At 38.2% G+C, this 27,871-nt stretch overlaps 1 protein-coding gene across 2 annotated transcripts in view; it reads right to left on the reverse strand.

Annotated features, from left to right (window-relative positions):
- Nucleotides 1-18,020, reverse strand: part of Armc1 (armadillo repeat containing 1) — a 37,645-nt gene extending 19,625 nt beyond the window's left edge. Inside the window, exons 1-3 of one of the 2 annotated variants that reach the window (XM_042666220.1) lie at nucleotides 17,841-18,020; nucleotides 12,005-12,227; nucleotides 2,137-2,228 (exon numbers count right to left, since the gene is read on the reverse strand). In XM_042666220.1, the coding sequence (XP_042522154.1) occupies nucleotides 2,137-2,228; nucleotides 12,005-12,187 (275 nt within the window). In that variant the 5' untranslated portion in view covers nucleotides 12,188-12,227; nucleotides 17,841-18,020. Of the gene's footprint in view, nucleotides 1-2,136; nucleotides 2,229-12,004; nucleotides 12,228-17,840 lie in introns of those variants that run through there. The other variant, XM_042666228.1, reaches the window with a different exon arrangement.
- Between the last annotated feature and the right edge of the window lie 9,851 nt (nucleotides 18,021-27,871).

Here is a 27,871-nt window from a genome sequence, read left to right on the forward strand (position 1 = left end):
CAGGCTGCCTTTGAACCAAATAGCTAGAATTATAGGCATGAGCCACTAGCTACATTATTTACTTTTTAATACCTGCATTTTTAACTACTGTTAAACTCCTACTTTATCCCTAAGAACTCAAGTTCTGTTGCTCTGTAACTCTAATGAGGAGGTAGCTAAGGCTTCCAATCATGTCTTACATTTATTTAAATATTTAGTTTATGGTTGAATTATTGATATTATTACTACAGTAGTCTCTCTCTCATCTGAGAGGAAGTAAAAGCTCTCTTTAGTTAGTAAGATAGCACCTATCCATAAGATTTTCATTGTTCCCTAAATCTTCCTAGAGCTAGGGAATATCCTTCTTTTATTTTATTTTTTTTGCTGGGGGTGGGGGAGAGAAAGGAGAGGGAGGAGTCATGGGGCTCAACTTGGGGCCTAGATGCTGTCCCTGACCATTTTTCTGCTCAAGGCTAGTACTGTACCACTTTGAGCCACAGCTCCACTTCAGTTTTCTGGTGGTTAATTGGAGATGAGTTCCAAGGACTTTCCTGCCTAGGCTGGCTTCAAATCATGATCCTCAGAGCTCAGCCTCCAGAATAGCTAGGATTATAGGCATGAGCCAGCAGAACCAGACTGGTACAATACTTCCTTAGTTGCATAAGATCAGAACTAATCTCCCCCTAACTTGGTAAGACTAGCAAAATGCCAATCTGACTGCTTCTAACTGGTTGTCACAGGATAATCATTAAATAAACAACTATGAAATATTAAATAAATCTCTTGTACTATAGTTTTGCAAGGTGACTACATTAAGAATGGGATGCCAATTAGTTCATAAACTAGTTAAATTAGAATGATGATGTATAAGTCATCTGAATCTGGTAACACAAATGCTAAAATGCAAAATTATATCTAAAGAATAGATATTCTGTTTCTTCAATTAGGAAAGGTACCCAAAAGCGACAAATAGATGAAAACTGTTAATCAAATTATTACTTCAATCTAATGTGTAAAAATAAAGAGAATATAATTCTAATAAAAAATAGGCTACTATAGGTTATACACCCCAAAATACGATGATAGTTATGGATAAGCATTGATATTAACAACAGTCCTTGGAAAATGTTTTGATTTTATTTAAAGTGTTGGCAAACATTGTACTTCTTTTTTAAAAAAAGAGAAAATTCTATATTATATGAAGTTTTGTAAAGTGTATAGAAATTGATTTGCTAGCAGGACAACATAGATGACATCACATTTATTAAACTGTAGAATTACTGCATGGTGCAACATATTTTGTTACTTCATCCTGGGTTTAAAAGAACTTTGATCAAGATCACGGTAAAAGTTACTTTTGAGCCAGGCACCAGTGGTTCATGCCTGTAACCCTAGATACTCATTAGCTCAGATTACTTTTGGTGAGATGGTAAGATTTTCATGAACCTCATTATAAGGTCTCCTGAAAACTTAAGTTTTCTTTTCTTTCTTTCTTTTTTCATACTGGAGTTTGAACTCAGGACTTTTGTGCTTTCTAGGCTGATACACCACTACTTGAGCCATGTTTTCACCCAAATTTTTTTTTTGCTAGTTATTTTCAAGTTTTTCTGCTGAGACTGGCCTCAAACTAAAATAATCATTAAAAATTTCTCATTGTAGGGCTGGGAAGGTGGCTCAGTGGTAGAGCGCTTGCCTTGCATGCCTGAGGCCCTGGGTTCAATTCCTCAGCACCACATTAGCAAAAAGAAAAAAGCCGGAAGTGGCACTGTGGCTCAAGTGGTAGAGCACTAGCCTTGAGCTGAAGAGCTGAGGGACAGCGCCCAGGCCCAGAGTTCAGGCCCCACGACTGCCCCCCCCCCCCCAAAAAAAAGTTTCTCATTGTATTTGGATGCTCTGTTGCTGTATCAGGCCAATAAAACTATGTCTTGGCTTGTAAATATCAAGATTATGCAATGTTAGAATCAGGTTTTGGATCAGTATGTTCAATATTATGTTATAAACTACCTCATGGTATGGACATGATATTATTAAAATTAAAACCTTCAAAACCAAATTTGAAAATTAAAAACTAACAGAACTAAATTTTGGTAAACTGCTATCAACAGTTTACATTTAACAAAATTCACTGCATTAGGGAACACTTCATATTGTACTTACTTCTGTATAACATTTTGTAAGCTTAACATCATACCCAGTTCTCCCTTCATCTTTTCTCTGTTTGCACGACACTCTGCCAAGTATCGAAGAGCCTACAGCAAAAACATAAACAGATTAATGCACATATCTACATCGCTCAAAAATATAATCACCACTAACTTACTGCAAGAGAATAAAAGAAATATAAGGCTTTTTTTTTTTTTTTTGGAGGGTCTGATACTGGGGCTTAAAGTCAGGTCCTAGGCTCTCTCCCTTAGTTTTTGTCACTCAAGGTTCACACTCTTATCACTTGAACCACAGCATTACTTCCGGTTTTTAAGTGGTTAATTGGAGGTAAGAGTTTCACAGGGATTTTTCTGCCAGGGCTGGCTTCGAACCATGATTCTCAGATCTCAGCCTCCTGAGTAGCAAGGATTACAGGCATGAGCCAATGGTGCCTGCTTGCTTCTGGCTTTTGGTGGTTAATTGTAGATGATTGTCTCACAAACTTTCCTACCTGGGTTGGCTTCTAACCATGATCCTCAGATCTGGGCCTCCTGAGTAGCTAGGATTACAGGTGTGAGCACTTTTATTTTTTAATCAAATAGTTTTAAGTATTTAGAAACCGTTCTTTAAATGTGATAATCAAAACACTATCTAAGGGGAGAAAGGACCCTTCAAGCTACTTTGTTTTTTAAAAGTAGTCTGTATCTTATCTAGGTATCTGTATCTTATCAAAGCTAGGTTGTTCTGGTTTATTTTTACTGTTTGATCTTGACAGGGACATCGAGAAGTATATTTTACTTATTAATCCCCAATGACTTTTCAAAAGCCATTGCCTCACAAAATACATTTTAAACATTAATAAAACTACTGAAGGGGACAAGACATACAATAGCTTTCTGAAATAAAGTGATTCTAGTTTTACTATAATCTACTTTTCAAATATGTCTTTAATTAAACAAAGCAAAACTGTTTGGGAATTTTCTATTTTATGAGTTTAACTTTTCTGAAGTACATTTTTACAAATCCCTCATGTGCTGCTTCTTTAGGGATCTTACTTAGCTGCTCCCTTTTACATCTAAACATTGTCATTATCTATAGACCTTCTATGTAATTACTTGACTTTGGTACTTGACTTTTCAGGGGAATATCTCTGTGGTCTACATTATCCAAACTCTTGTCATCTTAGTCCACTCACCTTTCTCATTTCCACTGATTTTTTGCCTTTCAATTTCAAACTGCATGGTCTTTACTAAAATGCGCCAACTATGAAATCACAAACTGAACATATATGAAGTCACAAACCCAATAACTTCTTTTCCTTCTTGTGGTTACTTCTGCTGTAACTTTCATTTCATCCCAATAAAGGTTTACCTGCTTTGGAAACTACCTAGCTACATTTAAAAAGCCTAGCAGACAGGACAAAAATATAATAAATATCTGTTTTCAGACTCAGGTCGTGAGGAAGACTATAATCCTTGAGAGAAGAGAGAAGATGAGGTGAGTCCTAAAATTCCTCCTCTCTTCTTGCACTAGAGGCAGTTTTCAGACTGCAGCATGGTAGGAAGACCCAAATGGAGCCTAGGGGTATTCCTGAGTAAAGGGGATAGAGATGACTTCTGAAGAGTTTGGAGTGGCTAAAATCTACAGGGTAACAAAGGAGAAGGATCTGAACATGTCTAGGGTAAAAGATCACATGGCTAGGATATAAAACTACCTGAAAGCAGGGAAATCAGGAGGGATGCTAGAATAGGATCAAAATATATTGGATGCATATATGAAAGGATCATAAGGAAACTCATTTAAAAAACAAAACTACAAACTGAGATCAGTGGCTCAAGCCTGTATTCCTAGCTGTGAAGGAGGCAAAGATTGAGGAATAATAGGTTTGAGCCAACACAAACCAAAAAAAAAAAAAAACACAAAGAAAACATTCCAGTCTGGGCGTAAAATGAGACTCTATTTTGAAAATAATCAATGCAAAAGGGGCTAGTGGAAGAGCACCTGGGAATGGCCAGAATAGTTGGAATGTTATCAACCAGAAATACAAAGACCTAACTACACAACAGACATCCAGGAGAACCCGTAGAAGAGTTTCATCTTAGCAGTGCAGATATATAAGCTGCTTTGGATCCACCTTAACAAAGCCCAAGGCTGTCTTAAAAAAATAAAACTGGCCCAAAGCTCCAGTATTTATAGAAACAACAACAACAACAACAAAAAAAACATTTTAAACCCAAAACAATAAAATGTTCCATGTCTGGCATCTGATTAGAAATTACCAGGTTATAATTACTCAGGAAGGTGAGCAGATGGAAGCCAGCCAATGTGGGCAGACAAATGACCAGACTTTGACCTCAAAATAACTAGCAAAAAGCTGACATGGAGGCATGGCTCAAGTGCTGACCATGACACAAGAGCACAAGGCACTGAGTTCAAGCCCCAATACTGACAAAAAGAATTACCAGGCATGGCTATGCATGGTGGCACATATCTACAATCCTAGCACTCACAAGGTAGAGGTAAGAAGAACAAAAGTAGGGAGGCTTTCCTGGCTCTCATCTGCAAATCAAGAAAAACATGAGCTATACAATGAGACTTGTTCAAAAAAAATCAAGTGTTGGGCATATTATCTGAGTGGTAGATGACTTGTCTAGTAAGACCAGGCCCTTGAATTTGATCCCCAGGGCCAGGTAAACATTTTCTGAATAGAACTCCAATTTGCCCAAAGCATGGAAGAAAAACTGACAAACAGGACTATATCAAATTAAGAAACATCTGCACAGCCAAGAAACAATTACCAGAACCAAGCAACAATGTACAGAATGGGAGAATATCTTTGCCAGCTATTCAATAGATAAAGGATTAATATCCAGGTTATAAAAAGAGCTAAAAGAATTCAACAGTGAAAGAATAATCCAATTAATAAATGAACACAAATTGAATAGAGAGAAGAAAGATAAGTGGCTAATAGACACATAAAGAATTGTTTACCGGGCTAGGAAGGTGGCTCAGTGGTAGAGCGCTTCCCTTGCATGCCTGAGGCCCTGGGTTCGATTCCTCAGCACCACATAAGCAAAAAGAAAAAAGCGGGAAGTGGCGCTGTTGCTCAAGTGGTAGAGTGCTAGCCTTGAGCTGAAAAGCTGAGGGACAGCACACAGGCCCAGAGTTCAGGCCCACGACCGGACCCCCAAAAAAAAAAGAATTGTTTACCATCCTTCGCCATAAAGGAAATCAAAATCAAAATCACATTGAGATTTCATCTCACTCCAGTCAGAATGGCAGCCATCAAGAAAATAAACAACAAAAATGCCAGTGATAGCCCAGCGCTGGTGGCTCATGCCTATAATCCTAGCTACTCAGAAGGCTGAGATCTGAGGATCACAGTTCAAAGCCAGCACCCACAGTAAAGTCCGTGAGACTCTTATCTCCAATAAACCACTAGAAAACTGGAAATGGCGCTGTGGCTCAAGCAGTAGCGCACTCACCTTGAGCTGAAGAGCTGAGGGACAGTGCCCAGGCCCAGAGTTCAAGCCCCATAAACGACGACAAAAAAAAAAAAAAGAAGCCAGTGAGGATGCAGAGAAAGAAGAACCCTTATATACTGTTGGTGGAAATGTAAACTAGCACAATCACTGTGGAAATCAATATGGAGTTTCCTCAAGAAACTAAATATAGACCTGCTTATGACTAACATACCACTAATGGGCATATATCCCAAAGAAGTAAATCAGAAAGACACCTGAATATCTAGGTTTATTGCAGCTCTGTTCATATTAGCCAAACAATGAAATCAGTCATGGTGTCCAAAAATAGAGGAATGGATAAAGATATGTGATACACACACACACACACACACACACACACACACACACACACACACACACACGAATATTACACAGCCACAAAGAAAAGAAAAAAATGAAACTGGAACTGGAGGTATGGCACAAGTGGTAGAGTGTCAGCCACAACTAAAAAGTCAAGACAGAACATGAGGCCCCAATACTGGCACATACACACATCCACAAAAAATGAAATTATGTCTGGGCACGAATGGCTCACGCCTGTAATCCTCGCTTCTCAGGAGGCTGAGATCTGAGGGTTGCTGTTCAAAGCCAGCCCGGGCAGAAAAGTCTGAGAGCCTCTTCTCTCCAATTAACCACCAAAAGACCAGAAGTGGCACTGTGGCTCAAGTGGCAGAGCGCTTGAGCTGAAGAGCAGCTCAGGGACAGCACCCAGGACCAGAGTTCAAGCCCCACGACCAACAACAACAACAAAAAAGAAGGCCCCCAGAGACCCTCCTGCTACCTGGATAGGGACAGAAGCTATGTGCTCCCTCTTCTGGGAAAATATGGCTCCTCTCTTTCTCCTATGCCTGCCTGCCTCTGCGTAGTCCCCTGGGATGAACGTGAAGGATCCTTTCAGGAATCAGGGTTGTTATTTTAAAATAACCTACATTCCACTAACATGAAGAGATAAGGGTCTCATGGACTTTCTTGCTCCAATTGGCTTCAAACCTTGATGCTCAGATCTTAGCCTCCTGAACAGCTAGGATTACAGGTATGGGGCACCAGCTTCCAGCCTTTGTTATTATTCCATTGGCAATAAACTCCAAAGACATCCCTGGTATTCAGTATGCTGCCTTGGTACAAAATAGGTATTCAAAAATATGGATGGATAATAAAGGTCATCATAGTGAAAAAAAAGAAATTATGCCACTTGTAGGCAAATGGATGGTACTAGAGGACATCATATTGAACAAGATAAGGCAAGCACAAACAAAAAAAAAAATCAAGACATTACATATGTCTCTCATATGTAGGCATACTTATCCATGGACATATACAAATAAACCTACAGCCTGCATATATCAAATAGAACAATGAAACCTATTTCATGGTTTTAAAAAGTGGTGAGGAAAAGGAGAGTGATAAAGGGGGTGAGATTGGATGGAATATATTGTATTCATGAGTGGAAATGTCACAATAAAATAACCCCCACCATGTAACTAATATAGGCTAGTAAAAAAAAATTTTTTTTTGGTCAATTGTGAGGCTTGAACTTGGGACCTGGGCTCTGTCTCTGAGCTTCTTTGTGCTCAAGGCTAGCGCTCTACCACTTAAGCCATAGTGCCACTTCCAGTTTTTGAGTGATTAACTGGAGATAAGAGTCTCATGGGAGTTTTCTGCCCAGGCTGGCTTAGAACCAAGATCCTCAGATATTGGCTTCCTGAATAGCTAAGATTACACGTGTGAGCCTCCAACATCCAGCAGTAATTTTTTTTTTTAAATAAAGTCCACTAAAAACAAATTATAGCAGCTTTCTTATTAGAAATTATATAAGCCAGTATATAATGCAGCAACGTCTTTTAAAGTAAGTACAGGAGGAAAAACAACTAGCAAATCTATGTAAGAAATGTTAATGGAAGTTCTTCAGGCAGGAAAGAAAATGAATGATATTGCAATCTATATTAAGGAATGAAGAATGTTAGAAATGGTAAAAAATAAAAACAAATACAAGACATTCAAAAATGTTAATCTCTTTAAAAGATAAACTGTTTTAAAAAATGCACTGTAGGTGTCATAACTATATATAAAAGTATAATGAATAATAAAAATAGCACAAAAGATGGGAAAATGGAAATATACTGTTGTATGAATCTAACACTGCACATGAAAGAAGCAAGGTTTATTTAAAGGCAAATTGATAAGTCAAACTGTATTATTATAAAACCTAAAGCAGCCATTTAACTAAAATAAAAACTAAAGGGTATACCACCAATAAGCCAACTATAATGATAAAAAGAAGTTAAAAAAAAACACCGCCTTTTCTTCAGACTCATTGAGAAATCCTGCCCATCACATCCTTTACTATTCAGCCTACCATTTTAACAACTCGTTTGCCAAGATGCTAATTGCTTTGCATAGTCATTCTACCCAACTTACCTGGCCAATTATCAACTCTGGACAAATCCAACTATTTGGCTCTCAGGGCCTATAGCAGCCCTGAAGTGGGGGAGAAAAAGTAGTTTCATAATCAAGTCCTATGTATGTATATCAATCCATGGCTACCAAGCTAAGCAGTATCTCAACACAGATGAAAAATCTCACTATCCTCATCAGGCTTTACCATTTTCTGTAATTAGGAAATTCTTTTCCTTAAAAACTTCTCACTCTGGCCAAATATGGGATACTGGGACAGAAGTGAGTTTAAAGCCAAACTTGGTGATTTATTAAGACCTTGTCTCAAAAATCTTTCTTCAGTACCAAGACCATGTTTAGAAGCCACAACCACTGTCTTCTCATTCGTATTGCATTTCTTACTAAAACAGGACCCAAACAAGGAGTCATGCCATATTTTGCATTTGTTACTACAGTCCACTTATATCACTGTCAGATTTGCTGTCTAAATGTCATTCTGTGAGGATAAAATAGCAAATTTGTGTAGTTTGATTTTCTAAAAGGCAAAGCATATATATTTTTCCAATGTGCCATTACTGGGGTTTGAACTCAGGGTTTTCCGCTCTTACTTAGCTTCTTTGTTCAAGGCTGGCACTTTACAACTAGAGTCACATCTCCACTTCTAGTTTTTTATTTATCAATTGAAGATAAAGTCTCATCCTTCTGAGTAGCTAGGATTACAGGTGAGCCACCACCAGCACACAACAAGGGAAACGCGTATTTTTGCTCAAACTTAAGAAATTTGAAGAAAATAGAAAACTTGTGGGATTGTTTTGTCCCCGATTGTAACTCGAACTCAGTACTCAATGCTCTAGCCATGCTTCCAACCCTTATCACATGTTCTTAAGAACAGTGGGTAAAAATTCTATTCCATTTATTTACTTTTTTAAGACTTATCTTGCTATGTAGCAAACTGGCTTAAACTCAGAATCCTCCTGCCTCAGCCTCTCAGGAGCTAGGATTACAACATTTGCCACCATGCTCAGCTTCCTATTTCATTGATTTTCTCTTAAACTTATATTGTGCAATTTTAGAATACATAAAAGTAGAGAAAATGTGTGTGAACCCCCATTTATCCTTTATTTGGCTTCAATAATGAATTATATTGTTTAATAATTATTAATAATTATAATTTAATTATCAACTAATCTTGTTTCATGTTCTATAACAAGGGAGTATTTTATAGCAAATCTAAGAAAATAAAACATCATATCTGTAAATATTTCCTTATATCCCTAAGACATTAGCTTTTTAAAATTATCTTTTTTAATTTTTTATTGTGAAAATACTGTACAGAGGGGTTACAATTACATGGGCAAAATAATGAGTACATTTCTTACCAAGCATTGTAGCCTCCTCCTTTGTTTCCCCTTCCCAAACTCCCCCCGCCCACCCCCCCGCCCCCGCCAAATCCTCACCCCTTTGTAAAATTATCTTAATTATAATATCCTACAAAAGTAATGATTCTTTAATATCACCCATTTTCTAATCTATATTCATTAACGACTGTTAAAAAAAAAGACTGTTTATGGAAGCCAGGCAATAGTGGCATATGCCTGTAATCCTACTCAGGAGACTGAGATCTGAAGATCAAGGTTCAAAACCAGCCCAAGCATGAAGTCTGTGTGAAACCAGCCCAAGCAGGAAAGTCTGTGTGACTGTTACCTTCAATTAACCAGCAAAAACTCAAAAGTGGAGTTGTTCTTAAGGACAATAAATAAAATTGCTATTAATTTCTTTTTTGTAAGACAGTGTCTTAATATGTAGCAAACTAGTTTAAACTGGTAGTGTCCTAGCCTGAGTGAAAAAGCCAAGAGAGAGCTTAAGCACCTAAGTTCAAGTCCCACTACCAACACACATAAAAATAAATAAAAATAAGTAATAAATAAATAAAAATTAATTATGGTTGACTTGTTCAAAGCAGGATCCAAGTCAGCTCTATATATTACATTTGGCTGATATACCCCTTATGGATCTTATGCCTATAGAAGTTATTATTATATCTCTCGTCTTCTACATCCTACCTGCCCTTCTTTCTAGTATCATTTACTGTCCAATGAATCAGTTTTATCTGTCTTTAAGAAACTGTCACATTTTGGGATTTGTCGGATTATCTTGTGCTGTTTATAATATTTTTCTCTAGCCCTCATTATTTCTCATATGAAAATTCTTTTTGCATTATTAATTTTGATGCTGTCAAATTTTTCTTGTCTTTCCTTTTCATCTTATATAATAATAAATATAAATAATAACTCCTATTTCTATCAACTCATGAATGGATAAACAAAATGTGGCATACCCATATGATGAAATATTTATTACTCATTCATAAAAAGAAAATAGTGTTGGGGGGTAGAGTTGAAGTGGTAGAGAGCTTCTCTGGCATGTACAAGCTCTTGGTTCAATCCCCAGCACTATCAAAAAATAAAAATAAATGAAATATTATTACATACTGCAGTACAGACAAACTTTAAAAACACTATGCTAAGTTAAGGAAACCACTTAAAACACCACAACTTATATATTTTTATTTATATTTTTTAAAGTCCTACAGGTATTTTTGCCATAATAGGCAAATATGTACAGACATAGATTATGCATTGCATGTAGATGGAGAGTAGAAGACTGGTGAGTAAAAGGTAAACATTAATTTCTTTCTGAAGCGATAAAAAATGTTTTATAGTGGGCATGGTGATCCAAGACTAATTCAAACATTTAGAGGAGGCCAAGGTAAGAGGATCTCAATTTTGTAGCTACATGGTAAGTTCTAGACCATTTAGAGCTACATAGCAAGATGCTATCACAAAATAAAACTGTTCTAGCCAGGCACCGATGGCTCACGCCTATAATCCTAGCTACACAGGAGGCTGAGATCTGAGGATCATGGTTCAAAGTTAGCCCAGGCAGGAATGTCCATGAGACTCTTATCTCCAATTAACCACCAGAAAACTGGAAGTGGCACTGTGACTTAAGTAGTAGAGAGCTAGCCTTGAGCTGAAGATCGCAGGGACAGGGCTGACAAAAAAAAAAACTGTTCTAAAACTGATTGTGGTAAAGGTTGTATAATTTTGTGAGCAAAAGCCATTGAATTGTACATTTTAAACATGTAAATTTAATGTTAAAGAACTTATGAAACAAAAATAGTGTCTTTGAGAGGTTGAGTATAGTTTAGTAGAACACATGCTTAGCATGCAGGAGGCCCTAATTTCAATGCTGAACACTGGGCAGAAAAAGTGTCTTTTTCATTTGAATGTCTGTATTTACCAGTCCCATATGATTCTCACAATTTCTTAGTAAGTGATGGACTGGAGATATAGCTCAATGGTAGAGTACTTTCCTACAACATGCAAGGCCTTGAGTTCAAGCCCCAAGTCTGCCAAAAAAAAAAAGTTGATGATCATGAACCAAGCACAGTGGCATGTTCCTGTAGTCCCAAGGTAGGCTGAGGCAAGAGCATAATATGATCATAAGAGTTGGATTATGAGGCAGATCCCTGCTTCAAAATCAAAAACAGTCTGATGGTGGCTCACTCAGGAGGCTGAAATCTGAGGAATATGGTTTGACGCCAGCCTGGGCAGGAAAGGCCATGAGACTCTTACCTCCAACAAACAACTCAAAAAAAGCTGGAAATGGTGCTGGAGCAAAAGAAGCTCAGGGACAATACCCAGGTCCTGAATTCAAGTCCCAGGACTATCACTTAAAAAAAAGATATCTTGTTAACTGAAACACATCATTCCATAAATAAGTTACCATTTGCGTAAAAGGACTACATACATACTAGCATTCTGATTTCGCACCTATAGTAATACAAACTGTTATTTGCTATAATATCTTTTAATTTTCTACCATGTTATCTAATACCTCTGCAAATTCTCCTTAACTGCAAAATTAAAACACTGAGGCTGAAAATGCTAAAGGCAACTCACAAGCAAAGCTGAGTGGACAACAGGGGCGTTGGGATGGTCCATAAATAAAATAAGGCCAGGCAGACATCCCTGATCCTGGACAATGGCTCTTCTATTTAATGGATCTGCTGCTAGATCTCGTAGCTGGTTAACTACTGATAGAGCATCAGGTTCTTCATTCATGGTGGAGGAGGAAGAATTCATCTTCTATGTCATGCACATGAAGAAAATCTTCTTAAGTTCTGTAAAAAAGGTTTGCAAAGTTAATTCTAGGTTTCGGAGGTTTAGTATGATAACTGCTAAACAACCAAGATTACAACTTTAAAGAGAAGCAGATGAATGTAAATCACAAAAAAAAATTCTAATTTGAGAAAACTAAAATGAACATAAGAAGCTGCCTAAGAAATGAAGTTGAATGTGCAATGTCTAAAGAACATATGTCAGCCTCAATTTTCCAATATATTTCCTTTTAGCAATACATATTTTAACACCAAAATCACAATAAACAAGATCTTTCAAGCTTGTAATCTTTGGTATACTTCTTAGTATAACAATGCCATGCCTTTTCCCCCCAAGAACATTAATGAGTCTAGAACAAATGCCTTGGGCTGGGTTATGGCTCTAGTGGTAGAGTGCTTGACTAGACCAAGGCCCTGAGTCCAAACTCTCGTGCCGCAAAAAAAAAAGAAGAAGAAGAAGAAGAAAACAAAAACTAAAAAAGTAAGCAACCAGTGCTGAAGAGAAAAATACTAACTGGTAGCTTTTTATTATCTATGAACAGGACTCCAGCTTGCTGAATCTACAAATGATTTAAGAACAAACACAAACAAAAAACCCTAGATATAAAAGAGTCAAAGAAGGTTCCACAAAAATCAAGAAAATTCTTCCATTGTGCCCAGCAGTTTATCTGAACAGTATATCTCAACTGTAGTTTTTTTTTCCAAGTCTCTGCTTCTCCCTGCTCAGACTACTATCTCCTACTACTTCCCTTCCTGTTCCATTTGGCTTGAGCAGTAGTCTTCCACCTTGTAAAGTCCTTTTAAATTCAGTCTATTTTTTTTTGTATAAGTAAACCGAGGACTGGACATGGTGCTACATGTCTATAATCCCAGACCACGAGAGTATAAGGTAGGAAAATCATGAGTCAGTCTAGACAGGGCTACATAGTGAGACCCTGTTGCAAAAAAAAAACAACAAAAACTAAATTAAAAAGCTGGGCACTGATCATTTATGCCTGTAATCCTAGCTACTCAGAAGGCTGAGATCTGAGGATCAAGGTTCAAAGCCAGCCCAGGTAGAAAAGTCTGTGAGACTTTTACCTCTACTAAACTAGCAAAAATAAATAAATAAATAAAAATTAAAAGTCAAAAGTTGAGCCATGGCTCAAGTGGTAGAGCACTAGCCTTGATTACAAGCAGCTCAGAGACTGCACATAGGCCTTGAGTCTAAGCCATAGGACTGGCACACGCATACAAAAAGTACAGAATGGGGCTGGGAAGGTGGCTCAGTGGTAGAGTGCTTACCTCGCATGCATGAGGCCCTGGGTTCGATTCCTCAACACCACATAAGCAGAAAAAGCAGGAAGTGGCGCTGTGACTCAAATGGTAGAGCACTAGCCTTGAGCTCAAGAACTGAGGGACAATGCCCAGGCCCAAAGTTTAGTCCCCATGACCAACCCCCTTCTCCCCCCAAAAAAGTAGAGTATTTGAGTAAATATAATATGCAAGTCAAGAAACAAAACTAAAGAAAAAAATGTCAAGGAATAACCTTCAGAGACATATTCAGGGTCTCACTATATAGACCTATCTGGCCTGACTCACAACTCAGCTGTAAAATAAGGTTAATCACAGCAGCTACCAAATAGCTTACTGGTGAATGAAATGACAACACATATATAAAGGTGAAGTCTAAGTGCCTAACACATTGTAAATGTTCAATAAATAGTTGTTTAAAGTTACATAGTATCAAATATCAATGAAAAGTATTATTCTCAATAAACAGTATTTGAGAAACTTAGCAATTTTAAAAGTTTTAAAATTCCAACTTAGCAATATTAAAACTGTTAAGGAATGTTGAATGGTAACTCCTTTGAACAACTAAAGATAGTTAACACACACACACACACACACACACACACAATGTTTTAATCACAAGGAAGTAATGGTGGCTCACATCTGTAACCCTAACTCAGGAAGCTGAGATCTGAGGATCTTGGTTAAAAGCCTTCCAGGCAAGAAACTCTGTGAGACTCTAATCTCCAATTAACCACCAGAAAGCCATAGCCATAGCACTGGAAGTGGTACTATGGCTCAAAGTGGTAAAGCACTAGCTTGAGCACAAAAGCTCAAGGACAGTGCCCAGGCCCTAAGTTTAAGTACCACGACTGACCAAAAAAAGTCACATTCCAAAGGAAATACATTAAGCTGAATTTTTTTTCAATCTTCAAGCTAATGCAAAACAAAGAATTTGAGGAAAAGAGAACTTTATATAGCAGGTATTTGCTATTCTCAACATAAAATATTATAGTTACTATTGTAATTTTAAAGTCAGGATGGAAGAAAAGGTAATGAACATAACACAGGAAAAAACTAAGGAGTTTAGAGCATATTGTCTCTTAAGTGCCTCTATTGTCAGTGTCCTGAAAAATCTGTTTATAAGCCATCTTCTGTACATTTTTATGCACTATCATCAGTAAGAGTCCTATCCAAACTGGAACCTACAGGCTCAAAGGCCCAAAAGCCAAGTCATAGTGAAAGACCAAATACTCTAGAAAAATGGCTTTTTCATAAAACATAAGCCTTGCAACTGGAAGTTACATTCTTATCTAAGATGTCCTTAATAATTATTCAATGGAAATCTCTAAAGTAACATATATCTTCCTGTTCCTTTGAGATAAACTAAAGTACAATTAAAACTTTCAACCTTTATAGTCCACAGAAAAGAAAAGGACTCACCCAGGACCTGTTTCAGAAAAGGTCAGGAATGCATGGAGGCATCAAAGAATTTGATGAACATAGCTTAACACAGTTGTGGTCAAATGACACATTTCTTATGATACTTAAATGAAGGTAAGAAAAACACACAGAAACTGAGATGTACCCTCCAAATTACTGGTTTTATGTAAAACTCCTCAATATTGAGGGTTTTTGTTGCTGTTGTTTTTGCCAGTGCCAGAGCTTGAACTTGGGGCCTCAAGTTTGGTTGGCTTCATTGCTCACCGTTGTCATTCTGACTCCTGAGCCATCTTATTGCTGGTTAATTGCAGATGGAATCTCAAGAACTTTTCTGTCAGTTTGGCTTTAAACTTGATCCTCCAGATCTAAGCCTCCTGAGTAGCTAGGATTACAAGCATTAGCCACTGGCACCTGGCAAGAGTTCATTTTTATTTTATTATTCTTTTTTTTCCTCTGCTTGATTTCTGAGGCAGGATCTCACCATGTACTCCAGGGTAGAGAACTGCCTGTAGTCTCCAGAACACTGGGATTATAAGTGTGAGCCACCACACTTAGTTAAAAACATTTTAATAAGCTGGGTGCTGGTAGCTCACGCCTGTAATCCTAGCTACTCAGGAGGCTGAGATCTGAGGATTGCGGTTCAAAGCCAGCCCGAGCAGGAAAGAATGTGAGACTCCTATCTCCAATAAACCACTAGAAGTGGTTTATTGTGTGGTGCTGTAGCTCAAGTGCTAGAGTGCTTGCCTTGAGCTGAAGAGCTAAGGGATAGCGCCAAGGCCCACAGTTCAAGCCCCACAACCGACAAAAAAAAAAAAAATTAATAACCCAAATCAATTTTAAGCAACCAATAAACCATAATGCAAGTTAAAAAAAACACAAAACCTTTCTCCTACCTTCTAATACACTACACTAGGCTCAAAAGCAAACAAATTTTCTAGTTGTACTTTTATTGAAAGCACTAATACCAGTAAGTACTGGGCAACCTACACTAGAATAAACTAAGATCTTGTTACAATGCAAATTCCTAGGCACAACACCAGATCTAAGTAGAAATCTATCTTAACAGCACTACTTAGTAGGCCTCAAGACTTAAGCACACTAGGTAATTTCTGGTGCAAATAAGAGCCACTAAAATATATTGTTGTACAAGAGAATGTCTTTTTAATATGGCAACGAACACCTGAATAAAACTGTGATAATTTAGAACTCTACAAGAGACTTTCATGAGTGAGCAACATAAGGTTATGCAAATTTGGCATTAGGTTTGTTTTATTATCAGATATCCAATAAACAGGGGAAAAAAACCCACAGGCAGTAGTAATTCTACCCCTTCCTTCCAAAGAAACTGCTTAGAGTCTAGATAAATGGAATACATCTGTGAGGAAAATTATAATAGGAAATTAGATTCTACACAGATTGTAAGTAAACAGAATGTTCCTAGATTTTTATTTAATGTCAACAGTAGTTAACATTTCTTTTGTCTCAGTCTGCCTTTTATTTTAAAATCAGCAACTGATGTCTAATAAGTTAGTTTTGAGTTAGCTTAAATATTGATGACTATATTTTAAGATTTTGGCCTGCTAAGCTAAATTTGTCAGAATCAATATATTTAAACTTTTAAAAATTCATAGCCAATTATTTTTGCTTTGTCTTTCTATATTTTGGTCTCTTTAGAACACTAATGGACATGTGCCTTTATTTTCTCTTATGTTTAGTTAAATTTGGACAAAAATTATAAGAGAATGAATGTTTGAAAGTGTGGCTCAAGTGGTAGAACGCCGGCCTTGAGTGAAAAACAAAGCAAGAGCAGAGGTCTCTGAGTTCAAACCCCTGGTTGGCGCGCGCGCACACACACACACACACACACACACAAATGCTCTCTAATTCACACACACAATGCTCTCTAATCTACGCGCGCGCGCGCACACACACACACACACACGCACTATGCTCCCTAATCTTTACGGAATCACCTAAGGCATCTTGTGTTAAAAGCAAATTCTGACTGAGTAGTTGGAGGAGTGGGCCTGAGGTTCTCAGAGTTCTAACAAACTTCCAGATAAGGAAGAGGTGACATTCTAGAAGCAAGGAGCTTGATCTGTGTGAGACACCTGTAATTGGACAGATGCCTGAAAGGTTTTCTTTCCTCTCAGCCAAGATCCACCATTTAAGTCATACGATTATTTTGCTCTCACAAGCTAAGAGCTGCAGAGTCTTTATTGAGAAGAGGTTTAAAAACAAAAAACAGAAAACAACTTCTGAAACAAGCGTTGAAATCAGATCTGGCTTTCTCCTCCATAGTAACTCTAACTCATTGAGAGTTCCGTTCCCTCCTCCAAGCTTCAGATTCCTCAAAAAACAATCTGGTACGGATGTCAAAAATCACGGAAAATAACAACGTGAAGTGACTCTAATTGTCATCACGGCAACTGTCACGCTAGCAAAATACTTTCTCCTGTGAGGATGTCAATCCCGCCTGGTGTTGGGGAGGTGTCACTAAACGAGGTGCTGAAAGCACAAATGCCCACAGAGATGCCGTCCAAAGATATGAACGCGAGTTGCTTTTTAGGCCAAACACACCACGTCGTTCTGCTCTTGGGAAGACCTACGGGTGCATGAGACGGTCACCAGAGAACCAGAGGAGGTGACATCCTTTCCTGACAAAGCAAGAGCTTCGTCAAAGTTGGGTCGGGGGGGGACGAAGAGGAAGCTAACCTTTCCACCGGGCACGAGGAGTGGGGTGTTTTAAAGCGCCCCAGGAGCCGCAGCCCAGCGCCCGAGAACGGTGGGCAAAGGCGACGACGCTCCTTCCCGGGCCAATCGGCCGCCTCAGTACCGGGGCCGCCTTCCAAGGCCTTCCCCGCCCCACCGCTTTGTCCGCCGTCCCTGGACCCCACGTACCGCTCCAAAGGTCTAGGCGTCCAAATCTAGTCGCACCATCAGGGACGCACCGAGCGAGGTAGCGGGGGCCAGGCAGCGCAGAGCGAGTCCCCGCGGCGGGAACTGCGGCCTGGGCAATGGCAAACAACCGGCCTAACTCAAGGAACCAAAGAGCGAAGGCCTGGTGGGGAAGGCTCTGCAGACTCGCCCCAAGTGACCTGTCGCTTCGGCCGGTTTTGCTCTCTCATTGGTTAATTGTGGCTCCAAAGAGAGGAAAATTACCCAATCAAAGAAGGCCTTCTTAAAGCGAAGCGCTCATTGGTGAACTGGAGAAATGCACGGAAAGGGCTCAAAGGACTGGCCCAATGAGAACCCAGAACACTGGATTGACCCTCAAGGCTCGCCTTCCATCAAGCGCTAAACGGAGAAATTTGATATTCCAAGGAGAACCGGCGGCGTTTCCTGACTACAGTTCCCGGCGTTCCTGGCGCGGCATGGCTTCTCCGCTGCGGTCACCAGAGATTAAAACGGAATGATTCCTCCTTTGGCGACGTTTTCAGTGCTAATAAAGTAGTTTCCCATTTCATCTGCTTCTGTGAGTCTGAACCGTCTTTAAAGTGTTTTTTGTTGTTGTTTATGCCAATCCAGGGCCTTGAACTCAAGGCCCGGGCGCTGTCCCTGAGCTTTTGTGTTCGAGTCTAGTCACTTCTGGCTTTTTGGTGGTTGAGGACGAGTCTCACGGACTCTTTATGTCCAGGCTGGCTTCGAACCGCGATCCTCAGATCTCAGCCTCCTGAGTAGCCAGGATTACAGGTGTGAGCCACTGGCATCCGCTCAAAGTTTGTTGTCTTTTAACCGCCAAGATTGTCCCCTTCGGCGATCCCTGCGTTTCGTTTGTCTCCTGTTCGTGTCCGCTGTCACTCTAACAAAGCTAAAGATGCAAAGTACCGTTTTCTTCGTTGGAGTGATAACTTTTTTAAATCAATTGAAATATAGTTGTTTTTCTTTAATATTGTCTCCTGTTTGTCACTTGGGTCACTCTTCCACTTCTGGCTTTTTATTGGTTAATTGGACATTTTACTGCCAGGCTGGCTTCGAACCGCGATTCTCAGATCCCATCCTTTTTAGTAGCTAAGATTACAGGTATGAGTCACTGGCGCCTGGCTTTGGGTTTTATTTTTTACAGAAATTCTCGACATGTAATCTAAATGCCCCAGACCAATTTTTTGAGAATAGTGGGCTTTGATTGCACTCAACCCTTCTGGATAGTTTGGATTTGCCCTTTCACCGTTTGATTCTGCTCTCACTCATATGTTAAAGTTAGACTTCTAATGGAGAATTTGAGTGGGAATAAATATCCTTTTTCTAGTATCTTGGATACCTCATAAATGAATTTAAAAACCAAATGGTTACTTTATTTGAATGTCTCTGTGTTCTCTTGTTTGGGGTTATCTTATTGTAATCAAGTCCAAAAGAAAACAGCAGCTTTAATCATAAAGCTAAGTAGAAAACAATTACTAGTCTCTGTCACACCATTTGACCTAAAACAAAAACAAGTTTTAATGTGGTTTGGATTTCCCAAAGCCACAAGAGGATGATAGGTAGGTAGAATAATGATAGGTGAATTCTGAGTCTAAAAGAAAAAGGGGGAGAAAAGTGATATGAAGAATAATGCCCAGCTCCTTTGTAACAATCTGCTAGACCACCTACTGTTGGCAAAAAAAAAAAAAAGAGAAGGGAGAAAAAAAGTACAAATCTCTTTTTAAAACTCAAAAAGTAAATAAAGTTCAAAGGGCAAGTCAAGGTTAAACATAAACCATCTGGTTAAATAAATGATGTTTTAGTATTAACAGGAAAATAGACTTGATAAATTTGTTGCTTTTGCTAATGTTAATTTGTATATTAGGGGAAAAGATTGCATTTTTTCAAGTACTATTCTGTGGCAGATTTTTTGACAATGTCCAGAATACGTGTTCCACAGAGTATTTTTTAGAAATTCACAATCTAAAATCCAACATACTCTTTGCCTCTGTCATTAAATTATTGAGGAGATTAATTCTTCCTGCAAACTTCTGTTACAACAAAAACATGACTGGCATTAAAAACCAGTGCATACAGTCATACAAAAAAAAATTACCAGTTTCTTAAGCTATGGATTATTGCCTCAGAGATGTCTTTACAGTTTTAAGAATTCATAATCCCACACTAAAAGTGTCTGAACTTGACACCAATGAAATTATACTACAACCACTATGAATCATTGCTTGTTCTTAGTCTTGGACATCATGCCACAGGACAGAGCTGGAATGCCATGTTTCTTAATAGCTTAGTTGCTTAAGACACATTTATATACTAGCTGTTTGATTTATTGAATTACTTAACAATCCTCACTTTGAACATACATAGACAATCTAACCTATGAATTCAAAGGTAGATAAAACAAAACCCTTGCCCTCAAAGAGTCTAAGGATCTCAAGGAGCAATGGTTTCAAGAAGTTTTTGATCAATCCTTTTCCACTTAAAAAGTTTGTTGAAGCTAGGTACTAGTGGCCCATGCCTATAATCCTAGCTATTCAAGGAGTTAATATATGAGGATCATAAAGGCAGCAAGGCAAAAAAGTCCATGAGACTCTTATCTCCAGTTAACTACCAAAAAGCCAGAAGTACAGCTGTGGCTTGAGTTGCAAGGTGCTCACCTGTAGCTAAAAAGCTCAAGAACAGTGCCAGGCCTTAAATTCAAATTCCAGTGCGTGTGTGTGTGTGTGTGTGTCTGTGTCTGTGTGTGTCTGTGTCTGTGTCACACACACAGACACAAGTACATAGAGAGGTCCAGGTGGATAAGGAAGAAGGGAAAGATGAGGTGGAAGATAGGCAATAAAGTTGAAAACAGTGACTACAAAAGGGATGGACACAAGATCACTGACAGGAAGTTAAGTGAATTTGTAGTGTAATCCATCTCAGATAATGATAATGATGTAAAAAAAAAATGAAGAAAATTCTGGTGTCAGTCTCTCACAACTGAAATCCTAGCTATCAAAAATCTGAAATCTTAGAATTGAGGTTCAAAGCCAGTCAGGGAAGACAAATCTATGAGACATTCTAACTATCAAAAAGCAAGAAGTAGAGGTAGCCCAAATGGTAGAGTGGCAGTCTTAAGCTGGGTGGAGGGCGCTAAGCAGAACTGTAGGACCCTGAATTCAAACCTTAGTACTGACACAAAAATAAGGAGGGAGGGAGGGAAGAAATTCCTGCAGCAGCTTTTCCTCAAGGAAAAGCAGTGAACATCGCAGAACTAACAGCTGTCATAATTCAACAAAACTATACAGAGTGTGATCAAGCAAGTGAATGTTGCAGAAGACACCAACATAAATGGTTAAAAGTGACATCTGGATTTTTCACAAGCCCTTTTGATTTAACTGAAAGGTTGCCTAGCATGCTGAACAAATTTAAAGAGTTGGTTCCAAACATCTCTGAGAATTGTGAAACTTTGGGAAGGTACTACCAAGTCTGTGACCCTTCTACTAAGTGAAAGATGCATTCTCAATGCTCCATGAATTGTTCTGCACATGCACCAACAATCTCAGGATGAACTTAGTAAGGAGCACATGCAATAATAAGCCATACAGAAGTGATATTTCTCCCTGCTCATTAGTCAGATGTCTATGGAAGAAAGAAAACTCAATTTCAAGAAGAGATAGACCCGCCAAAGAACAATCTATGTTTCTAAATGCAGCATAAGAAAAAAATTTGGGGGGCTGGGAAGGTGGCTAAGTGGTAGAGCGCTTGCCTTGCATGCTCGAGGCTCTGGGTTCGATTCCTCAGCACCACATAAGCAAAAAGAAAAAAGCCGGAAGTGGCACTGTGGCTCAAGTGGTAGATTGCTAGCCTTGAGCTGAAGAGCTGAGGGACAGCGCCCAGGCCTAGAGTTCAGGTCCCACGACCGGACCCCCCAAAAAAAAAGAAAAAAAAATTTTTGCAATGAGAGTCCTAAAGTACAGCTACCCACCAGAACATGGGTGACACTTGTTTGAATGGCAATCTAGTGATGATGTAGCAATGAGGTCTTTGCAAATTGTGATGCTAACTCAAGGCAACAGATGTTTGTAATGATGGAAAAAGAATTTCAGTCTTTCTAGCCCATTTCCCATGGATAATGAGAAATTTGTTTTTGTAAAATTATGAGAGAATTCAATGGAGATTTACTGATTTTTGTTGATTAAACTCTTCTACAAAAAGTAGGGTTCTGTTTCATGTGTCTTACACATTTACAAAATAATGTTTTGTAATAAAAAAATTTTATAAAAAACTTTCTTGCTGGAGCCAGGTACTGGTGGCTCACGCCTGTAATCCTAGCTACTCAGAAAGGTGAAATCTGAGGCTCGAGTTTCAAAGCCAGCCAGGGCAGGAAAGTCCATGAGACTCTTATCTCTAGTTAACCACCAGAAACCCAGAAGTGGAGCTCTGGCTCAAATGGTAGTCTGAAGTACATTTCAGGGATAGTGCCCAGGCCCTGAGTTCAAGCCCCATGTCTAGCACATGTATACACACACACACACACATACACACACACACACACACACACACACACACTACTTTGGTCAAATTTTAAATAATTGGTTACAATTTTCCAATAACAAGAAAATTAATATTACATTTTTACCTCACAATTGTGATCTCAAAAATATAAATCATAGGAATAAATACTAGCAAATAAGAAAGATAAATGTTTTTTTGCAACGTTGTTTATACTAGAAAATAAAAATAATGGCCAACAACTCTTATCAGTAGTAAAACAAATTTTTTTTATTGTGAAAATACTGTACAGAGGGGTAACAATTACATGGGCAAGATAATGAGTACATTTCTTATCAAGCATTGTAGCCTCCTCCTTTGTTTCCCCTTCCCATCCCATCCTCCCCCCCCCCCCCCCACCAAAGTTGTAAAGTTCGTTTTCAACATAACGACTTGTACATCTCATTGTTGCAATGGGTTCACCTGTATCCCTATTTAAACGATATGTTTTTTTCCCTTCCCCTCCACAAATTATAACAACATCAAATACAGTGAAAGAAGGGGTTATACTGTGGGGGAGGGACATACAAAGCAACAAAGACATAATCTTATAAATGTGTTAGAAACAATCGCATGAAAGAAAAAACATTTGAATACATATCTTAGCGTTCATTTCCCTAACATCAAGTTATCTGAACTTTTCTGCTTGACTCAGACATATACTAGTTATTGCAACTAAGGGAAGTAGTAAAATATTTTATTAAATCATAGCACAAAGTCTACAAGCTAAAGGCCATAATAGAACCATTACTAAAATTAAAGTTGGGCATGATGACACATGCCTGTATCCTAGTACTTGGGATACTAAATCAGGAGGATCATGGGTTTGATCTAGCTACAATAGCAAGATCCTGCCCTACCACCATCTCAAAAACTTAGAACAGTAGAAATAGACTTGGAAGATTGCTATATTATGTAATCTAAGTAAGGTGCTGAGCTGGGCACCTGTGTCTCATTCCTGTAATCCTAACTATTCAGGAGGCTGAGATCTTAGGATCAAGGTTCAAAGACAGCCTGGGCATAAAAGGTTGTGAGGCTCTTATTTCCACTGAAGCACAAAAAGGCCAGAAATGGAGCTGTGGCTCAAGTGGTAGCCTTTAGCAAAAAAAGTTCAAGGACAGTCATCATGCCCTGAGTTCAAGCTCCAGGACAGCACACACATTAAAAAAAAAGTGCTGAAAAGTTTATATATATATACATATTATATATATATAATATGTATATTATATTATGTATATTATATGTATAATATACATATGTACATTATATATAATATGTATATTATATTAGTATACATATAAATAATATGTACAATACTGAAATTTAAATGATATATTTATAATAGATAAATATATATTTGTAACATAAATATATAATATATATTCATTTATAAATTTATATATCATATTGTACTTTATATAACACATATATATTGTATATAAAATTTAATCTTACAATATTATACAATATAATAAAAATATATATATAATATATAATGTATAATAGTATATATTTCAATACAGTATATATTTAATGTTATTTATATAATCTTATTTTTGAAAAATCAAATCATGTTTATAGAAGTAAATTCAAAAGCATATGTGCTTGGAAAATGCATGACTCATTATTTTATTTTATTTTTTGGGTCCAGTCATGGGGCCTGAACTCTGGGCCTGGGCACTGTCCCTTAGCTCTTCAGCTCAAGGCTAGCGCTCTACCACTTGAGCCACAGCACCACTTCCGGCTTTTTTCTTTTTGCTTATGTGGTGCTGAGGAATCGAACCCAGGGTCTCATGCATGCAAGGCAAGCGCTCTACCACTGAGCCACCTTCCCAGCCCCATGACTCATTATTTTTAAAACCAAAATAAATCGAGATTTTCACCTGAAATGAATAGGACAAGAAATCCATCACACAATAGGTTTAAAATTAAAGCCTTTACTGTGAAGAGGAAGAGGATATGTGTGTGTGTATGTAATGTAATCAGTTTGCATTCAGCAAAATCATATATGTAGTTTGTTTTTTCCTTTCTTTGCTCAAGGATAGCACTCCACCACTTGAATCACAGCTCTACTTTTGGCTTTTTGGTAGTTAATTGGAAATAAGTCTCACAAACTTTCTTGCTTAGACTGGCTTTCAACCACTAATCTCGGATTACAGTGGTGACCCACTAGTGCCTAGCTTGTTGAGGTATTCTTGCAGGAAAAAATTGGCATCACATCAAGCCTGTGTATCTAAGAGTTTGCAAAACAAAGTAACAAAAGAATGCAGTTCTTTGCTGCCACCATAAAGATACAATCAGCAAACTCTGAATGTGAGGGAACACTACAGAAAATCCGTTTCTTTTCATTTATTTATTTAGTAAGTTAGTATTGGTCCTGGGCTTGAACTTGAACTTTTTTCCCCAAGGCTAGCATTCTACCACTTGCCCCACAACTCCATTTCCAACTTTTTTGGTAGTTGATTAAAGACTTTCCTGTCTGAGCTGACATTGAACCATGGTCCTCAGATTTCGGCATCTTGAGTAGCTAAGATTACAGGCATGAGCCAGCAGTGCCTGGATAAAATCAGTTTCTTAACAAAACAAAATGCAGAGGTGAAAGTTTGAAGATTTAAATATATATTCACAGTAGGCTCCAGTGGCTCACCTTGTAACCCTAACTACTCAGGAAATAGATCTGCAAATCTACAGTTCAAAGCTGGTCCAGGCAGAAAAGTTCACTGAATGTCATCTTCAAAATAACCAGCAGAAGACAAGACTGGAGATGTGGCTCAAGTGGCAGAGTACCAGCCTAGCAAGCACAATGAAGGAAGGAAAGAAGGAAGGAAGAAGGGAGGAAGGAAGGAAGGAAGGAAGGAAGGACACAAATGTAATGTGTGAGGTAAGGTTTTTGGAGAAAAGGCAAGGAAGAAATAAAAAAAGGAAGAAAGAAGAAAGGAAGGACATTGATGTAATATGTGAGGTAAGTTTTTATTGAAGAAAAGGGAAGAAAGAAAAGGAAGAGAGAATGAAAGGAAGGAAGGTAGGTAGGAACATGGAAAGAAAAAGGAAAGAAGAGATGAAGGGAGGGAGGAAGGGAGAGAGGGAAGAAGGAAGGAAGGAAGGAAAGAAAGAAAGAAAGAAAGAGCACAGATTCAATTTAGCTATCTAGCTAGATTTAAAACAAAAGCAAAAACAACAAAAACAGTCTGGCTGGGATTGTAGCTTAGTGGTAGAGTGCTTGCTTAACATGCATAAAGCCTTGGGTCTCGTTCCTCACTACCATGTAAACAAAAAAGGCCAGAAGTAGTGCTGTGGCTCAAGTGGTAAAGTGCTAACCTAGAGCAAAAGAAGCTTAGGGACAGAGCCCAGGCCCTGAATTCAAGCCCCAGGACTGGCAAAAACAAGCCAAAACAAAAAAACAGCCATGTATAGTTGGCACTGGGACATGAAGAAATAATGTTTAAGATCTGATCATAGTATTGTGAATATTTTCAAAAGGCTCTGAAATCTTTTTTAAAAAAAAAATTATTCCCTGGGTTTGAACTCAGGATTTTGTGGTTGCTTGAGCCATGCCCTCTTTTATTTTTATTTTAGTTATTCTGTGGTCTTTACATACAGACCTTTCTGTCAGTGATCTGAAAAGAATAAAATAGTTTCAAGGTGCAGAAGAAACTATATGATGAAATTAAAATAGTTCAAGGATTTGTCATTAGGCAACAAGGTAAAAGAATTTTTTTGCTTTGAGATTTATATGAGTAAAAAAGATTAAAATCTTCCCATCTCCCAACAATATCTGCCTTAAATAGTGATTAAAGGAGCTTTGATAATAATGAGCACTGCCTGCCTATCTGACTTTGGTCTCCCAGTAAGGTGATGTTGACTTTTCAATTATCCACTTGGCTGGGCTGTCCTGCAGCCCTGCCTCTCCAAAACACAGCCTACTTTAAAATAGCTATGAGACCAAAAGGAACAGTAGATTTTGCCTGTGTAGTAGAAATTGGGAGGATTAAAGTATGAGGCCAGCCTGGGCAAAAAGTGTGAACACCCCACCCAAGCTGGGCAAAATGGTGTACACCTGTGATCCTAGCTAAATGGGAGGCCATAGGTAGATCTTAGTCTGAGGTTTATCTTGAACAAAAACATGAAACCTTCTCTGAAAAATAACTAAAACATATATGGGCAGGAGTGTGGTTCAAAGCACCTGCCTAACAAACTTAAGGTTCTGAGTTCAAGCATCAATTCTGCCCACCTGGAACTATCCATCAATACCTCATTGCCACATTGGAAGATGTTTTACTATCCAGAAGGGGTTCCTGGATTCTAATACAACACTTCTTGAGGCTTACTTGAGTGTGTTATATTTTCTAGAGACAATTAGAACTGGGGAGAATAATGGAATTAGAAATAAGAGGCCTTTGTTTCTAGGAAGATACCATTTAGACTTTCAGGTTAAGTGGATAGGAAGATACCATTTAGACTTTCAGGTTAAGTGGAGGTGTCATTAAACCTAATGTGAGAAACAACACTAATGTGGACATTTGTTTGGTTTTTACTTTTCTAACCACTGGGTCACAAGTACACAAGCTGACTATTGTCCTTCATGGTGATGGCTTAGGTTTTTGTGATAATCCTGGAATTGTCCTTAACATTTAAAAACATTACATAATCAGTAACAAGGCTATGAGGTGGCTACTGTTTCCTGCTGTACTCATCAGGAAACTGAGAGCCAGCGGGGTTGGTTGGCTTGCCTAATGGCACACAGCTGATTAGCATAGGTACTAGTCTGTCTGACTCCAAAGTTCACATTGTTTCTACAGCAGAAATCAGCCTCACTGGCTACCAACACAAATTAATGAAAATCTCTTCTTGAACTCTCTATAAGGAAGCTCATAATTAACTTTGTCACTTTCTATAGTCTAAAATGCCTAATAATGGATAAATCTCTTTGTCTAAATAAGTGTTATAATCTTTTCATCTGCTGGGAATCTATCTAGAGGCACAGAAAAATCAAAGGAGTTTTTCAAGGTCACACTATGAAAGACTTCTGATTGATTTTCCTTTCTTTAATAAATATGCCAAATAGATGAAATATCAGTTATTCTTGGTTCTGAGAGAAAAGCTGAGCCATTTGTTTGGGTCAAATCCTCCAGTATCAAATTCACTAAAGAGACAAGAAAAGTCCATTTTCTTCTCTAACATCCCCCAAGAGTGCCTTGTAACCTTCAAATTTTATTTCCAAACTCTCCCATCCAGGAACAATACCGTAGTGATTGTAGGGGACTTGTGCATATGGTATATACATATATATATACATTTCTAAATAGCTCCAGAATGATATTTAAGAACCATTTATCTCATGGAAGACAAAACTTTTATTAGTTATCTATTGTTTCCTATCAAATTGCTACAAAAAATAACACAATCTTTCATTATCTTCAAGTTCCAGTACATCAGAAATCCATGTGTATCTTAGCTGAGCGTTTCACAAGGCTGCAGTCAA

Source organism: Dipodomys spectabilis, unplaced genomic scaffold, assembly GCF_019054845.1.
Source record: "Dipodomys spectabilis isolate Male_0828 unplaced genomic scaffold, ASM1905484v1 ptg000015l, whole genome shotgun sequence".
NCBI classification, from domain to species: Eukaryota; Metazoa; Chordata; class Mammalia; order Rodentia; family Heteromyidae; genus Dipodomys; species Dipodomys spectabilis.